At 30.7% G+C, this 16,420-nt stretch overlaps 1 protein-coding gene across 1 annotated transcript in view; it reads left to right on the forward strand.

Moving 5' to 3' along the window:
• The first annotated feature begins 7,274 nt into the window (after positions 1–7,274).
• The window catches only part of LOC132732179 (uncharacterized), a 37,490-nt gene continuing 28,344 nt past the window's right edge, over positions 7,275–16,420 (forward strand). The window contains exons 1-2 of the mRNA XM_060718551.1: positions 7,275–8,032; positions 15,443–15,526. Coding sequence (XP_060574534.1) covers positions 7,935–8,032; positions 15,443–15,526 — 182 coding nt within the window. The 5' untranslated portion in view covers positions 7,275–7,934. The remainder of the gene's footprint in view (positions 8,033–15,442; positions 15,527–16,420) is intronic.

Below are 16,420 nucleotides of genomic sequence, written 5' to 3' on the forward strand. Positions count from 1 at the left end.
TTATTTTTTAATACATTTGTTTTCCAAATTTTCATGAAAATTAGCATGAATATTGAGGCATGCAGCTGCTTTAAATGCTTTTCATTTTTCGGTCAATTTCAGACTATAGCTATATAGAAATATTATTCCTTAAAAACAGAGGGTGCAAATGATTTTACATCATTCCAGTTATGTCAAAAAAACCTCAGTGGAGTCCCTTTAAAGAGATAGTGGAGTCCCTTTAAAGAGATATAATAACTCTTAGACACATGTTCATTTATTTATTTTTGATAGTGTTTCATCATATGTATATATTTTTTGTCACAGTTGACCTATATGGTAACTTAAAATTTTAGCATAAGCAGTATTCTCAAGTTACGTGTATGAAAATGAAAAGGTTGTTTGTGCTGTTAGTGTATGCATTACAATCTATTTTCATCAAGTTAGCGGACCATCCTTTTATTTACTTTCCCTATTTTTCAACAAAAATGCATTTAGTTTCTTAAAAATGCAAAAAGAGCATTGTAGGGGATTTTGAACAAAAAAAATCAATGTCTGTATATGTTTTGTTCTAAAAAAATGCATTTTATACCAGCATTTGCAAGGTGCATGATTTCATGAAAGTTTTGTATAAGCAATGTATTTTTATGAAATTGCTTTTTATAAAGGCACAAAGGCGCAATTGATTTCATGAACGTTTATGTATTAAGTGATTAGCAATGGTTTTTATGAACATATATTTGTAAATAAAACAGCTTGCAGTGTGGTTTTATCTTTTGTTGATTTAATTTCATTTTTGTGTAATGTACAATATATCATTTACGTCTTATGATCATGTTGTAGTAAAAACCAATTTGTCTGATTTTAGTAAACTATTTTTATGAATCGTACATAATCTACAAGCAATAATAAGTATGATTTTGTGTCTGCAGATTAGTGGTTAAAGTCATTAACTTAAAACCACATGACCCTATGCACTGCTGTGGTTTGGAATCCTGCAAGGTACTTTGGTCTTTGTCATCATGTGAGGAAGCTATCCAACTAGCTTAATGGAATTCCATTGGTTTTACTGTCTGCTTGTATGGAGGGACACCTGAGTTCTTTCACCGCCAGTAGAGCAGGAAATTTGTCATAGGACTTTTACAATGCTAGTGTGACTTAAAACCCACCAAACAATTGATTTTAACTCTTTTTAACTCATTGAAAATGCATGCTTAGAAGGCAAACAAATCTTATTTAACAAATGAACCATAGTCAGTTTTTAAGATTCTGTACCATTTTTAAAATATGATGAGCAATAGCTTGAAATTCTGCCTATCAATTGAACTTGTTAATAAATAAATAATTTTAATAGCCTGTCTTGTTTTTTTTCTACATCTAATTGACACATATCTCAAATTTTATTGACATATATCTCAGTTTAGCTCACAGTGCTTAGCGTTGAGCTTTTGTGATGGCATTATTTATTATTTACATGATTTATAAAGCTTCTAGCTTAATGCATATGTATGTCACAGCATCTTAAATAGACTTAAAAATGAAACTCGGTCTAAAATGCCTAAAGCTTAGGTATTTGGCTTCTAGTTCTGTAGACGTACACAATTTGTACAAATCATGACCCTGATGTCAAAGTCACTAAGTTTACATAAACTTTTATACAGGAAACACATATTAACATCTTATTAATAATGTTAGCCAACACGATTTCAAGAGCGTTAAGAATATGTATATATTTTTCTCTCAAAAGATTCAAATGCATATTAAGATGAACATTTACAGGAATCAGCGGGACTTAGCGGTTGATATAGATTTTCAGATAACGTACTCGCGACTTCATCGTTTGACGCGGAGCATTAGAGGTATAATTCTATGACTTGTCACCTCGGTTCGGACGTGTCTTTCGGTTTCTCCAGTGTGCCGTTGGGATAACTTTGAGACCACCCTGATAATACTGCCAGTTGAACAATTTGTTTGCTGTGAGTAAACATTGCCCAGGCTTGAAAAAAAGTTTAAATTTGAAAACTTCACTGTTCAGCCTCTTTATTCGATAAAAGACTTTTTGTTAAAAAGAATCTATACTTGTTTAATATTTGAGCCGCGTCATGACAAATCCAACGCAATGCGTTTGTGACCAGCATGGGTCCAGACCAGCCTGCGCATCCGCGCAGTGTGATCAGGATCCATGCTGTTCGCTATCAGTTTCTCTACTTGTAATAGAGTTGGTAAGCGAACAGCATGGATCCTGATCAGACTGCGCGGATGCGCAGACTGGTCTGGATCCATGCTGGTCGCAAACCCATTATGTTGGTTTTGTCGTGACGCGGCTCATTTATGTTCTTATTAGCGCTATAGAGTTGACGCATACATGCAGTCATAGACTTCAAATACATTTCTCATTGATTAATTTTCAACGTTTGGTTTATGAAAGTATTCTCAGATGGAAAGCATTCGTATTCTGATGTATAGATATTGTGTACATATAGGCATATTTAAATAAATTATACCGTTTAATTGTCAGGGGACCATTTATATACCTGTATATTGTAGATAATATGCTGGATACATAAAAGGGACCTTTGTCAATACACCAAACTCGTATACCGCATATTTTCATAAATATTTAGCTCCTATAATTACTGAGATGAATCAGTATGGATATAGAAAACTTGTACGCCGTTAAAAAATCAAAGAGGTCGCCGCCATTATCAGATCTTGTTAATAATTAAAGAGACGCAGTGCCTGAATTTTATTGCTAATATTTATCCATGCCCTTTATTGGGACCGGTCCCAAAATTAGAAATTGCTTTGATATCAAAGTGTGTATAATATGTGTCGATGTTATCCAAAGTTATTCCTAAAATATCTATTATTGATATCCAATTAGAACTTCTCTTTGCCTTCATCGAGCTTTTTCAGCAAACTGCATTTACATCATGAATTTTTGTATACTTTTATTTTTGTATGGTTATGAAAAAAATGAAATTCTAAATTTGTATTTTAGTTAGATAAAAATCGTCTAGAACGAGACCTTGTCATAGACTTTTGCGGTGTCAGAGAGGCTCGCATAATATGGTTTTATTCAACTTGTTCAATAAATTTAGTATTGAAACGACACCCATTCAATATCCTCTATATAAAAATCGTATAGAGGATAGTCAATACCATTGAATTCCATATGGTTTGATACCATATTTCTCAAAGGTACTACCAGGTAAATCAAATATGAAAAGTATACGTAGTACTTAGCTGGTTTTACTACCATTCTTATCAAAGTTTCCACTAGATTTATTGAAGGTATTACCAAGTTTATCAGAGTTGCTACCAAGTTATACAAACAGGTTTAATAAATGCACAAGGTCTCATGAAGGCATTATCAGGTTCGACAGAGGTACTTCACGATTAAGCAAAGGTACTGCAGGTTTAACAAAGGCATCATCAGGTAAAACCATGTAAAACGAAGTTACAACCTGGTTTAACAAAGGCATCAACATGTTTAACAAGGATACTACAATGTTTAACATAGATATTACGTAAAGAAAAGTTACAAAACACCTACAAAGAAAAAAAGAAGTAAAATCAAATTATTCTGTGAAATAAATAAGTTATCTTCCATTACAAACACTAATGAGATGGTTTAGAAATGGGAAAAGCATTGGTCACTGACCCCCGTTACCGCCCATCATCAATAAACAATTTGTTTCTAAATAATAGATTACGTTCTTTTCAAGAGAAAGAGCGACTAAGAAACAAGGCAAAAATTACAAGGAAAAAAACCCAAACATGTGCTGACATCTGTGAGATACTGAAGAGGACTTATACCAGGATTTATTCGTTCAATGGTGAATCTCGTCAACACCGCAGGTTATAGCACAAACTAGCTATAGTTTGCTAAATATCATTCACGAGAGTTTGTTTGTGTTTGCTGTAGTCAAATAGTAAAATTAAGTTTATATAGGTTTTTTAGTTCGATTGTGTTGGAAGCTATAGGCCTAATGAAACACTCTCGAACCCGTTCGTGGAACCAACAAGTACTAAGCAATAACTGTAGTTTCTTGCTCAAGGCAACAACTGCTTGCCCCTGTCAGGATTTGAACCTACGCGGTCAGCAATCCTTAGATTACTGATACGACACGTTAACCAATCGGCCACGCCGCCACTTATAATTATATTTGTATTTAAAGCAACCACTCCGTGAACAGTCCCCTTAATCCCCCCCCCCCCGTAAAAAATAAAACTTGTATAACGTATAATTTCTACGATGCATTTTTTTAAAATATATTGTACAAATAATTTTTGGCATGTGTGTGTGTGTGTTTTTTTGTTTTGTTTTTTTACAAACAAAAAGACAAACATACAGATCCGTAATATTTTATTTAATACACATAATACAAAACATAATAAAATATAAGAACGGACTTAAATTACAATTAAAGTCCGTGATATCAGTGACAAAGATATTTAAATTGATATCCGAAATATAGAAAAAGTAAGAAACAGTTATTCAATTTTATTATTCATAAATCTATATAATTCATATATACATGTGATAACGTACATATGTAGTTATTAACGATATCTAGCTATTCTTTTAATCTAAGAGATTCATAGGCTTTCTGCTGTAATATACTAAGTATGTCATGTAATAAACAAAAAATGATGTACGAAACAATATAGGAAAATGAACAGTAGGTGAGCGAGCGCTGAAATTCCACAGTATAAATATGCAATATTTACAATCCATTAAACCAAATCGAAACATAAATATCAAATATAGCACCTTTTATGCCAAATCAATGATTACTTGCGAAAATAATTGAATTAAGTTAATTGTTTATTTCAGAAACAAACAAAGCATGATTTAAAGTACAATTTACTTTGAAAAGGATATGAAGAAAACTGAAATTAAAAAATATAAATCTTTCAAGGAAGAAATGGAATTTTGAATATCAACATATACTACAGTTTAAGAAAAACAAACAAAACAACAGCAGCAGCAGCAACAACAACAACAACAACAACAACAAATAAAAAATAAAAACAAAAACAAAAAACACAACAACAACAAACAACAAAACAACAACAAACAAAACAAACAACAACAAGTTAGAGACATTTTATATTTTCTTTTATCTACAATAGTCTGAAATCACGTGATTTATCAAAGCACACCTTTTTTCTCATCTCTCATATTATTTTATATTTAATTTTCAAATTTTTTTATCAACATTCTAATATTATGGTAATGGAAATCGATGTTGGTAACGTAATGAAAGTTGTGATTGCATTTTGAAAAAAAACAAAACAAAAAAAAACAAAAACGTTTTGATAGTGAAATTTATGCTGGAACAAAGGTTACGTGTGAACGTCTTCATTTGTAGTGTTGGAACGAAATTGCATGTTGTGGTTAAGGGATCAATAAAGAAATACAGGTGCGCCTCTATGTCACCGTTAACTCAACTTGCACTGTTGTAAATCTTTCATTATTTTTGCACCTATCGCAGACTGCACATATGCGAAGTATTATTCCGTTGCGTTAGTTGGTTTTGTCTATACAATATGAGTCTATTACTATTTCCCCTTAATCAATAATGAAATGTCCAAACAAAAGTATAATTGTTAACTTAACAAAATTTGTATATTCAGCGATGCAACTAAGTATTAAATCTACTTAATACATTTGTTTGAATAATTGTACTCTGAAACATACGTATATGTATAATTTATAATTTATTAACTTTTCGGCACTTTGTTTTGTACCGCTAAAAAAGTACTTCGCGATTTACATGTACATTTTTTTGCCAATAAAGTAATTGATTTGACTTGTCTATCTTATTTTTTTGTTTAAATGATGCTCATGTGCTTGAATAAATTTCAAATTATAATATTACTTAGCAGACGGAATAAAACATTTAACTGTATCGAAGTTTGCCTGGACTGATAGGCAATATAAATTATTGTGCTATACAAACTACAATCTCATTTCTTTAATGAGAGAAACGAAATTAAATTTTGACGTTGTTCTCATGTAATTTAAGCATAGTTAATAAAATTATGACTCACAAAAAAGTATGGACACTTGTTACGGGATATGTCTGAATGATAGCGTAATTCATTTTTTAAGAATAACTTCCCAACACGTGATTTTATACGACCTACACCTTACCTATCCCTTTGTTGTCAGACTTGTTTCATAATTATAGTCTGCTCGTCCAATTACATAATAAGGTCAACGTTCACAATACCCACAACATTACTGCCAAACTAAAATTCAATTCAATATTTCATTCCGACTGCCTTGACTTGGTACATGACGTAGGTCAACGAAGAGTTTTCTACCATACAAACAATCACAGGAGTTTTTGTTTTCGCACATAGAATCATTTATAGTTAATTAGTTAGGAGACATTGACATTCGTGCTGTGACACGAGCGAACGCCACTGTGTAATATATCCCCGAGCGTTTCCAATCATAACTGGCCAGGTAAATTATATTAGTAACAGTGACTCTATCAGCAGTCCGGAAATTATTCCAATCAAAACGGCTCTAATTTCTGATTGTTGAATTATCAGTTATTGTAAAAGAGAACAATATCTCATTCGTACGAGAATTGCGAAAGCTGTACTCATTTTGCGAACGTTTATGAAAGGTTCCTTTCTTGTCTGATTGAAAGTGTGAGACTTTTTGGGATATCTTAGCATCATCTTTTGTGATTTTGGTACCAAAAGATAAAAAGTGTTAACATTCCGAAACAAACAGTTTAAAACTAGTAATAATAGGTGTTTGTCTTTTCGTTGTTATGGAACTTTTAAGTTATTTTTTGGTTGTTTTAAAATAAAATGTAGAAAGAACTATATACACACGTGTAAAAATAATCTTTACAGGATTTCTTCATATCTTAGCAAAATCAAAGGTAATAAATAATTAATATTGTCTTATGATATAAAATTGGCAGAATTTTCTTTATATAAAAGCATAAATTTTCTGATAAATACAGCATTTTGAGAATATTAATTAAAAAACTGAGTATGAATATATATTGCAAAAACTTTTGAACTAATTATTTTCTTTCTAATTTTGGTTCAATAATAATGGACATGTATATAATATTATATAAATCGTATTAAATTTATATATAATTCGAAAACGGTACAAAATAGTATCAAAATATTGCAAAGAATAACTGACTGAAAAATATTTACTCCTACTCTATCGATGATCTGTGGTAGTGCTTTCGTGTCCCATACTAAAATAAAGGATCGGCACGAATGAGAACAAATAGAAACGCCAATACTAACGCGCATTTTAGTTTTCAACCGTTAATTCGAAATAGGCAAGGAAAGATCTGATAAATACAGCGCGATTTCATCTTCCTATTCATTTGTTCAATTAATTCAATCTCGAATCGATGTTTATTCTTGAAATTAGGCAAATATTTTAACCGGAATTTTCCTCGGAGACCAATATTTTTGTTTAAAAAGAAAAGGCTGACTTCAAACAAAGTTAGAATTGTATTCAATTCAGAGTTACGAAAGGACTAACATATACAGTATCAAAATTGTCTTCGTTTTTCATTTTGGTTAAAAACTGTACTTTGACTAGCCATTGTTTCAAAGTTGTTCGTTTTTTTTACAGAAAAAAAGTTTCGGCGAAGCAGACACAATCGACTGTGATTAAAATTAGTTAATTTAAAATAAAACACTAAAAGGCGGGAAATGTCGTCTGCGTAGACCTTTGAAGAGTTCATAATAAGAACAAATCTTTGAAAAGAGTGATCTGTTATTGTCGTTTGGTGAGCAGACAAGCTTTTTGGTATACTTTAATTAATTGCTTGATATATAGCTCGAATTTATCCGAAACATAGTGAAAAAGTTAGTAAAAGAGGAAAAGTGAGACTGGAAGAAACGAAAAGAAAAATAGAAGGAACACTAAGGTAGAAAGGGGACAAAAGAAAAACATGTGTTATAACAATACATCTCGAGTACTGCTAAGAATGTTTATTTTTGGGGCAGTTGTACTTGTGTTGTGTGACGGACAATTAGATAGGCGCAAAAGGTGAGCCCATTCTTTATATTTTTTCTTTCTATTGTATTACACAATCATAAAAAATATATGCTAAATCTTGTCAGAATACTTCCTTGTTAAGAATCAATTTTGCTTTAAATTATTAAAAAAATATTAATAGAAAGAGCATTGTAGGGCTTTTTTCTATATAAATACATTGAAAAAGACTTTTTATAGAATTAATTTTTAATAGATAAAAATGGAAATGATATTAAACAATATAAAAACAACAACAAAAACAAGAACGACATACCTTATTTAAACTTTAAGTATAAAAAACACCCAAAAATAAACGTCTTCATATAATATGCCAAGATTAAAACATAAGACAGCTTAATATTCGTGTTCATGTATAATCTTTTTTATAAAGATAAAGTTGACAAATCAGTACTTAAATCAAGTCACATGATTATGTCACACTCATCGTCACTTAAATAACCTAGAAAATGATAGCTTTATCACTTTACATAACCCAATGAGCACAAATTCATGTTAATACGTAAACTGCGATATAAATAATTGGAAAAGGGAATGGTTTGTACTAAAATATTAGATTAAATTTCTCTTATTTTGAAAGATAATCAAATATGCCCAAAACTGCTTAGAAGAAACAAAATTGCACAAATAATTAAAGGTTTTAATGTTTAAATAAATGTCTTAAGCTCAAACGCCTTAATGTTTGAAAATTTCAAATGACAATAAAGAAGCTCATAATTGTTGTTATCGACCATTTCAAATGTATTTTATCCGTTTCATTACTAATGTGGATGTCTTAAAGCGGTACTCTAAGATTCTTGTAAAAATAAATGTATTTTTAGCGACAAATGTATCTTTATTTAGTGACAGATGTTGTACTTTTAGTAATAGATGCGAGAGAAAACACTTTAGTAGCGATAAATATCGGATTTTAGCCGTAAAGCATTGTATTTTTAGCAATAAATGTATTTTTTAGAGACAAATGTATCTTTATTTAGTGACAGATGTTGTACTTTTAGTAATACAGGAGATAATTAAATGTTGTGTTTCTTTAGAGAAAACACTTTAGTAGCGATAAATGCCGTATTTTAGCGGTGAAGCATCGTATTTTTAGCAATAAATGTATTTTTAGCGACAAATGTATCTTTAGAGATTAATGTAATTTTAGCGATAGGTGTTGTATTTTTAGTGACAAAGGAGATAAATGTAGTGGTTTTTAAAGATAAATATCGCATTTTTTAGCGATAAATGAGGCATTTTTAGCTGTGAATGCCGCATTCATTTTATGACATTTTTTTAGCGATACATGTTGATAAATGTCAATTCTTTAGCGATTAATATAAGTCTTTGAAATAAAATATCACCCAAATATACTTTATTGATTTTGTATATCAGCATTTATCTGTCTAATACTTTTGAGAGACTATTAACTTACGATTATTTAATAATGCCTCACCTAAATGATATCTTTGGTTACTGTTTAATGACCATGCAATGCTACTAGACATATCTTTTGATAACGATACAGGAAATTTTCAGTCAGCAAAATACCACATTACCACCGTAAAATATTGTCTTTGCGCATTTCTTTTAAAATTACACTATCAAATGCCCATTATTCCTTAAAAACGCAATTATTTTCATTTCTCAACTTTTGATATCATGCTATATTTTCCAAATAATTAAGTTACTCATTGGCCAATTATCTGAACCAACTTCTTCTGCCATTGCTTTCTGGTAATTAATACCATTACAGTGATTTACTATTTGGTATGGAAGTCAAAATACTGCTTTGTTTACATATTTCTACTTTAATGACCAATAATTTCACATTCAACGCTACTTTCTTTATGTGATAAGCACCTAAATTCCTCTAAAACCAATATTTTAACGTTTTAAATGTTTTTACTTTCTGAAGAAGGAAACATTTATTCGTTTCTGAGGCAAAATGTGCCTTTAAGTTAATAGATTGATTTTTTTTCTAAAGCAAGTTATGGTAGAACTATATGTTGTAAAGGTTTAAAACCGCTGTTAAGTGCGAAGTTAATATTCTTGCCATTACAGCATTGCATGTCATGAAATTCATTTTTCAAACAAATTTTACGCAGTAAAAAGCCCAACAAACCATGAAAGATTTAAACTTTAAACCAATATAATTGAATATAAATAAATCAAGTCAAATAAAAAAAGATGTTAATGGGTATTAAGCTATAAACGTGGTATAAAAATATCAAAATAACGCGATTGTACAAACTTTGAATTTTTATTACATATTTTAAGAGTAAATCCGTAAACGCCCGACAAAGGAAACATATTATCGATATATCTCTGGTCGAATGATTACAAACAGCTTGCTCTTTGCCAATTTATGTTCGAACACCTTCAGCTTAATTGGTATCGGTGGCTCTTCTCAAGTGCATGCCTAATTAGGTATGCCTGAAATAATGCACGAATATGCACCAAAGGTCTTCCTCCACCAATAAAGCGATCGGTGGTTCTACTAAAATGACAGCTCGTCCATTAAATAAGGCACGCAGGGACATCTTAGGTGTTCATCTGCAAAGAAGACCAAAATAAAAACAACAAAACAACAACAGCAGAAGCAAAATAACAACATTAAAACAACACCTGTCGTGACGGTTAATTTTGTTTCCATGAATCTTAAACATAATTCTATTTTCGCTTCAAGTGGAAATGCTTGCCATGAATGGGAAATGAGTTTGAAAACATAAAAAAGAGTCAACAGAATTAAGACAGTAGCGATTTATGACAGATAGTTAAAATAGCTTCTGCGCTTTAGAATTAGGCCTGCACGCAAGCATGCGCAATAATACAAACACTCCTGATTTCCTGCTTCAAGTACATTTAATAATGTCGACACATAAAATACTGATAAGTGGTATAACATAGATTTAAGAAATCTACAAAATCATATTGCATGACCGCTTTATAACCGTTCATATTGTTCATTGCATCGACATGTTTTACTATAGCTGTTATCAAGCAACGCAACTTAAATTTAACCACTCGGCCACAATGCCACTTTATATTTGTTTTCCAGTCACTATAAGAATGACACATTCATTAAGTAATCCGTCAGAGCTCTGTGTGTTGAAGAACGGACGACTGACCTAACGCTATGATTGTGTCACAGACATGCCATATATCGTTTGTTGCCAATATTCCGGATGTTCCGATCATATGTCTAAACTTTCTAAAAATCAAGCAGAAATGTAATTGGGAAAAAAGGGGTATCTTCACTTTTTGTAATACACGTGTAATGTTAATTTAAAACTGTCCGATGATAACATGTAGATTTATTTGTCAATATGGCTAATAAGTTATGTGAAGTAGTAAAAAACCGATTTGTTTTTTTAAAGCATTAAATTAAATAGATAAATAAACTAACCCCTTTGGGTTCAAATTGTAATGGCACAACACAACACTTATATTTTATTTATTTTCATTGTCTTTTTCATGCAAAAACACAACTTGTTTTTCGTTTGCACGCGGACATTTATTTTGTCTGGATGTGTATTAACACAGGAAAAGTTATTCAGAAACTGTTACATTTTCAGGAGAAAAGTAAGCCTTTGCATTAACTAGAGATTGTCTCACCTTACAAAACCTCTGACTTAGTATTTACGCAATCATATGCCCATATTTTGAGAATTTATCTAACAAAGATTTAATGAAAGCATCAGTTTTAAGATTGGAAATGTCCAATCTTATTTGCAAATTGTTTAAGTGCTGTTTTGTAGCTGTACAAAGTTGCCCCATACTTAATCTCATTACATTTTATTTATGGTAATTCGGGAAAAATGGGTCCAATTCTTACTAGTATTGTACATTGAATATTTTGCTTTTAAACCGATGCTTCTTGGCATTAAAGGTGTCTTATTTTTTAGCAACCCGTATGAAAATACTCATTCAAACTGAGTCTTCATTTTCAAGAATATTGACATTGGACCCTGCTTAAAATTACTGTGCATGTCCGTTGTTCATGAAAAAAGAATAGAAAAACATCAGTCTAAACATTTATTGATTGACAATCTTAATACAATTGTAATTTGGACGTGACAAATATTAATCATCTGATACTGTCATCTTTCGGAATCCGGCAAGTGTTATTTCATTTACCAATTCAGATTTTTTTGTATATAATCTGGTCAGAGCTGCGAAATATGTTGCCTTTGTCTTGTCGATCTATTATAAACATGCATTTTTGTGGCTTAACATCCTTAAGAATTTCGAGTAGAGTTTGTGAATATGATAAAATATTCATATCCTTCCTACTAATTTATACATGATTTTCCTCTTCAACAGCATTTTCACAAAGACCTCTTTCCTTTAATGAGGATGAATAAGAAATATTGCAATCTGGAGCTTTGGTACTTGAATAAATTTGAATTATTTATACCTGTTTAAATTCGCTGATTTTTCTGATGATATGTTATCACAAGATTATTTTTATAGATTTAGTGAAAAATTAAAAAAAGAACAGCCCAAAGAAAACAAAACTTAAAAAAAACAATTATAAAACACTTTTTCAGATTTATTTGATCGTATTTTTAAAGTGAACTTATAAAATGGCACGGTGTTATTGGTTAAATGAGCCAATACTAGTATTTGGTAGAGAATAAAAATTATTTACAATATAACAATATCACAACATTTGATTTTTTCTCTATATTATTTCTCTATATTACGTCACTCACAACATAAAAAACATTTGGCTTAATCCTGAAGATACTGTGTCCAAAGAAACAACAGCCTTTGTATACTCTGAAGATATGACAGCTCGATGTAACACGTTCGCATTGTCCATAGCTTATTGTATTAATTAGGAAACTTACAACACTTAGAAATACGTTAGAAAGAAAATGAAATGCCTTGAATTCAATATAAGCGGCGGTTTTATCATTGAAGTTTGAAGTGGATATTTTCTTTTCTCATTTGTTGCAAAGCTTAAATGTGTGACAAGGAAATTTTAATAGTTTACTCTTCAGAAAACATCGCTTACCAAGGTAATCTTAATTTATATAGCATAAAGAATCATATTTCATAAATCCCAATATCATATCCCGTTAGTAAAAGAGTCATAACTCCTCTTTACTCGAGACATATATAACATTGAGCGGATGTTAAATCGCGCTTGATATCATGAACAAGTAACTGTTTAGGTGAGTTGCATCCAATAAATTCATTAAACTCCCAGAAGAACTACTAAAAGACGAGAACGATTCCTTTAAAAAAATGCGATTCTGTCAACAAAAAATAGTGACATATCGTTTTCATTTCAGAGACTTTATATTTAATTGAAATATGATTTATATATCAATTGTTTCAAGAAAAAAAATGCACTTAGGGACAACGACTTTCAATGAGATTGCCTATTGACAATTTGTAGTGTGACTAATTACAACTACAAATAGTAGTCCTCGTGGATAAAATAGTTTCCCAACGCTGATGATAGTTATAGATTACATTGTACTAAATGTGATATATGTGATAGCTACCAGCGGTCCGACATAAACAAAGAGAAGAATATAAAATTACCCGCATTTGACAACATATATAGATCAGTCAATCACTTTCTTTTATTGATATACCTCTATCTAACTATAAATAGAAACCATGTGAAAACAGAAACTAGATGTTCTTAGGTATAATAAACGTACACAATCAATTTGCATGGGAAGCTTGTCAACAATGTCTTTTAAAAGTTAAAATAATTTTATGTCAATCCAATCGTAAATTGTAAGTGTAAGGTAAAAAGTAAAACTGAAAAAAAGAACTTTTCATTATCGATTTTGATTTTTCGGACGGGCATGCTATAAACTTGTAATGATTGATTAAAGAATCAATACAGGGAAGGAAATGATACCTTTATATGGGTAAGCAATAGCTGCAAATGTCCGAAAACACAGACACAATCTACTTACAAAATCATATGGCCTTTATGGATTTTATGAAATAAAATTGAGGGTTTTTTTTGTCATGTAAGAACTGGATTTTTTTCTCTCGAGATTCATCAACCATTTAATTAAGGTCTGGACCAATAATTTGTGTGCAAAATTTCAGATCATTCCCCCACTTTTTCTTTCCAGAGTCATCATCTTAATTGTGTGAAATGACCAAGCATGAAAAGCGTTAAAGTGTATTTAACCAACATTAGACTAACAATAGCACTAAATCAAATTTACAATTTAATATGATTAACAAAAAAAATCTTAAAAATAAACAGCAAAAAACCAAACAACAGACAAAAAAAAAACAACAACACCAAAAATATGGATATTATATAGCATGAATAACAAGATTAAACATAGTTTAAGTCAGACCAATGCGTCTAGCACCTTTAATCTGATGCCTATCTTATCGTTTGTGTCAGTGCCGCTTGTGACCTATGTCAAAATTTCAAATTTTATGTTTGTAGGCGGTTGCTTGTACAATACGGTCCGGATGACCAATGTTCTATTTCACAAAAGATCCGGATATTCAAATAAATGAAAATAAAGAATGATGAGATAAGTTTAAAAAGGCCCAGTACGCATCAGAAATTCTTTTATTTTTATTTCTCAAAACCTTTTTAATTTTGGTGTACTTTTACAGTATCCAGAAAGTTACTCATTGGCCAATGACCGGAACCATATTTTGCATCTGTTGCTTTTTGGCATAAGTGTTGTATTTGGGATGAAAGTCAAATACTAATTTGTTTATATTTTGTTACTTTTATGAAAAATTATTTTACATTTATCGCTACTTCTTTTTAACATCTCTTAAAGGGATACTCAGGCAAATTAATGACAAAAATATTAAAATGGTTTTATGTACTCAAATCACGCTGAAATGATTTAAAGTCCCAACATGAAGTTCTGTATAAATTCTATATATGTTTGGTTTTAAGTGTAAATATATCTATATATGTTGAACGAAGTTTAGACATCGAGGGAATCACCGAACAGTTTTAAAACAAGTCATGTGGCAGGAACAAACCCCGGAAGTTACAATAACAGATATTTTGGATATTGTATGATTGAAACAAGTCTAAGTCGTTAATTTGACATGTTCTTTAACGATTACAGAGTTCACTTTGTCAACTATCGTGAAATATTAACGCTCTAACCTGACCCACGTGTGTCAAGTAAGGAAACCACCATTTTATCCCTTAAAAGGAGAAAAAGTTTGTTCGTGTGACTGCCTTGTGTATTTGTTTTGAAGACATTTACAGAATAATGAATGAAAAATACAAAAACGAAGAAATGAAAATTTTGAATGTGTCTCCCTTTAAAGCACCATTTAGACATAAAATTCACGTAACCTTTTCTAAAATTCATGTTTGCCCTTTCTAAAAAAACTAAAATGTTATTTGTTTTTTATGCATAATGGGTCTCAAAATTACCATGCTTTTGTATATTTCAGATTACCAAATGTTTTACATCAGTTTGCATTGAAGAAGTTATCAGGAGAATATTTCAACAAAGCTCTACAACGCTCATTAGCAAAGTAAGTCAATTGTTGAAGTACTCAAATATGTTGTAAAAATGTTGTGAAAATATTTAATAGTCATCTAGTATTTTTACCTTGTTGAATTTGTGCAATTTATATGATTTGGGCAATTCATGTAATTTTGTGTAATTTATAGAATTTGTGTTATTTATGTAATTTGTGTTACTTATATAATTTGTGTATTTTATGAAATTTGTGCTATTTATATTATTAGTGTATTTAATGAAATTTGTGTAATTTTTGTAATTTGTGTTAGTTATATAATTTATATAATTTGTATTCTTTATGTAATTTTGTGTTATTTTTGTTATTTGTGTCATTTAGAAAATGGCATTATTATGCTTTTTGATAATGAGACTAAGATATTTCAGATAAAAAATCCCAAAGCTGTTTTAAGAAACAAAGCCTATTGCACGGTTGCGTAACCTGTCAAAACTTTATACTGGTGAAGTAATCAACCATTCTATCACTTTGTGTGAGTTAAGTTACAATTCTGCTAGAATTACACAAACTTCCGATACAATAATAATAATTCTGTTGTTATGTCAACTGCTTTTGTGCTGTATATAGCTCCATTTTCCTAAAAGTGGAACTAAAGTAAACATATAAGTCACATTTAAGAGTGCGGACAAGTTAATACATACATAATAAATGACGTGTATAATTATCACCTATTTCCTGGGAGACAATTACATTAATTATGCTTAATGGTTCCGTAAGTTAATTCCAACCCGAGAACCTTTTGGGATTTATATCGATTTTGAATCTTTGAAAATCGGAGTCATGCCTTGTTGACAAAAATCCTTATCTTGAGACTATGCCTTTAATCAATGTTGCATTGGTTTATGTATATTAATACTGGTCAAAAGACATCATTTGACATGTCTTGGT

The sequence above is a fragment of the Ruditapes philippinarum genome, unplaced genomic scaffold (genome assembly GCF_026571515.1).
Source record: "Ruditapes philippinarum isolate M1 unplaced genomic scaffold, ASM2657151v2 ctg2259_1_1_1_1, whole genome shotgun sequence".
NCBI lineage: Eukaryota > Metazoa > Mollusca > Bivalvia > Venerida > Veneridae > Ruditapes > Ruditapes philippinarum.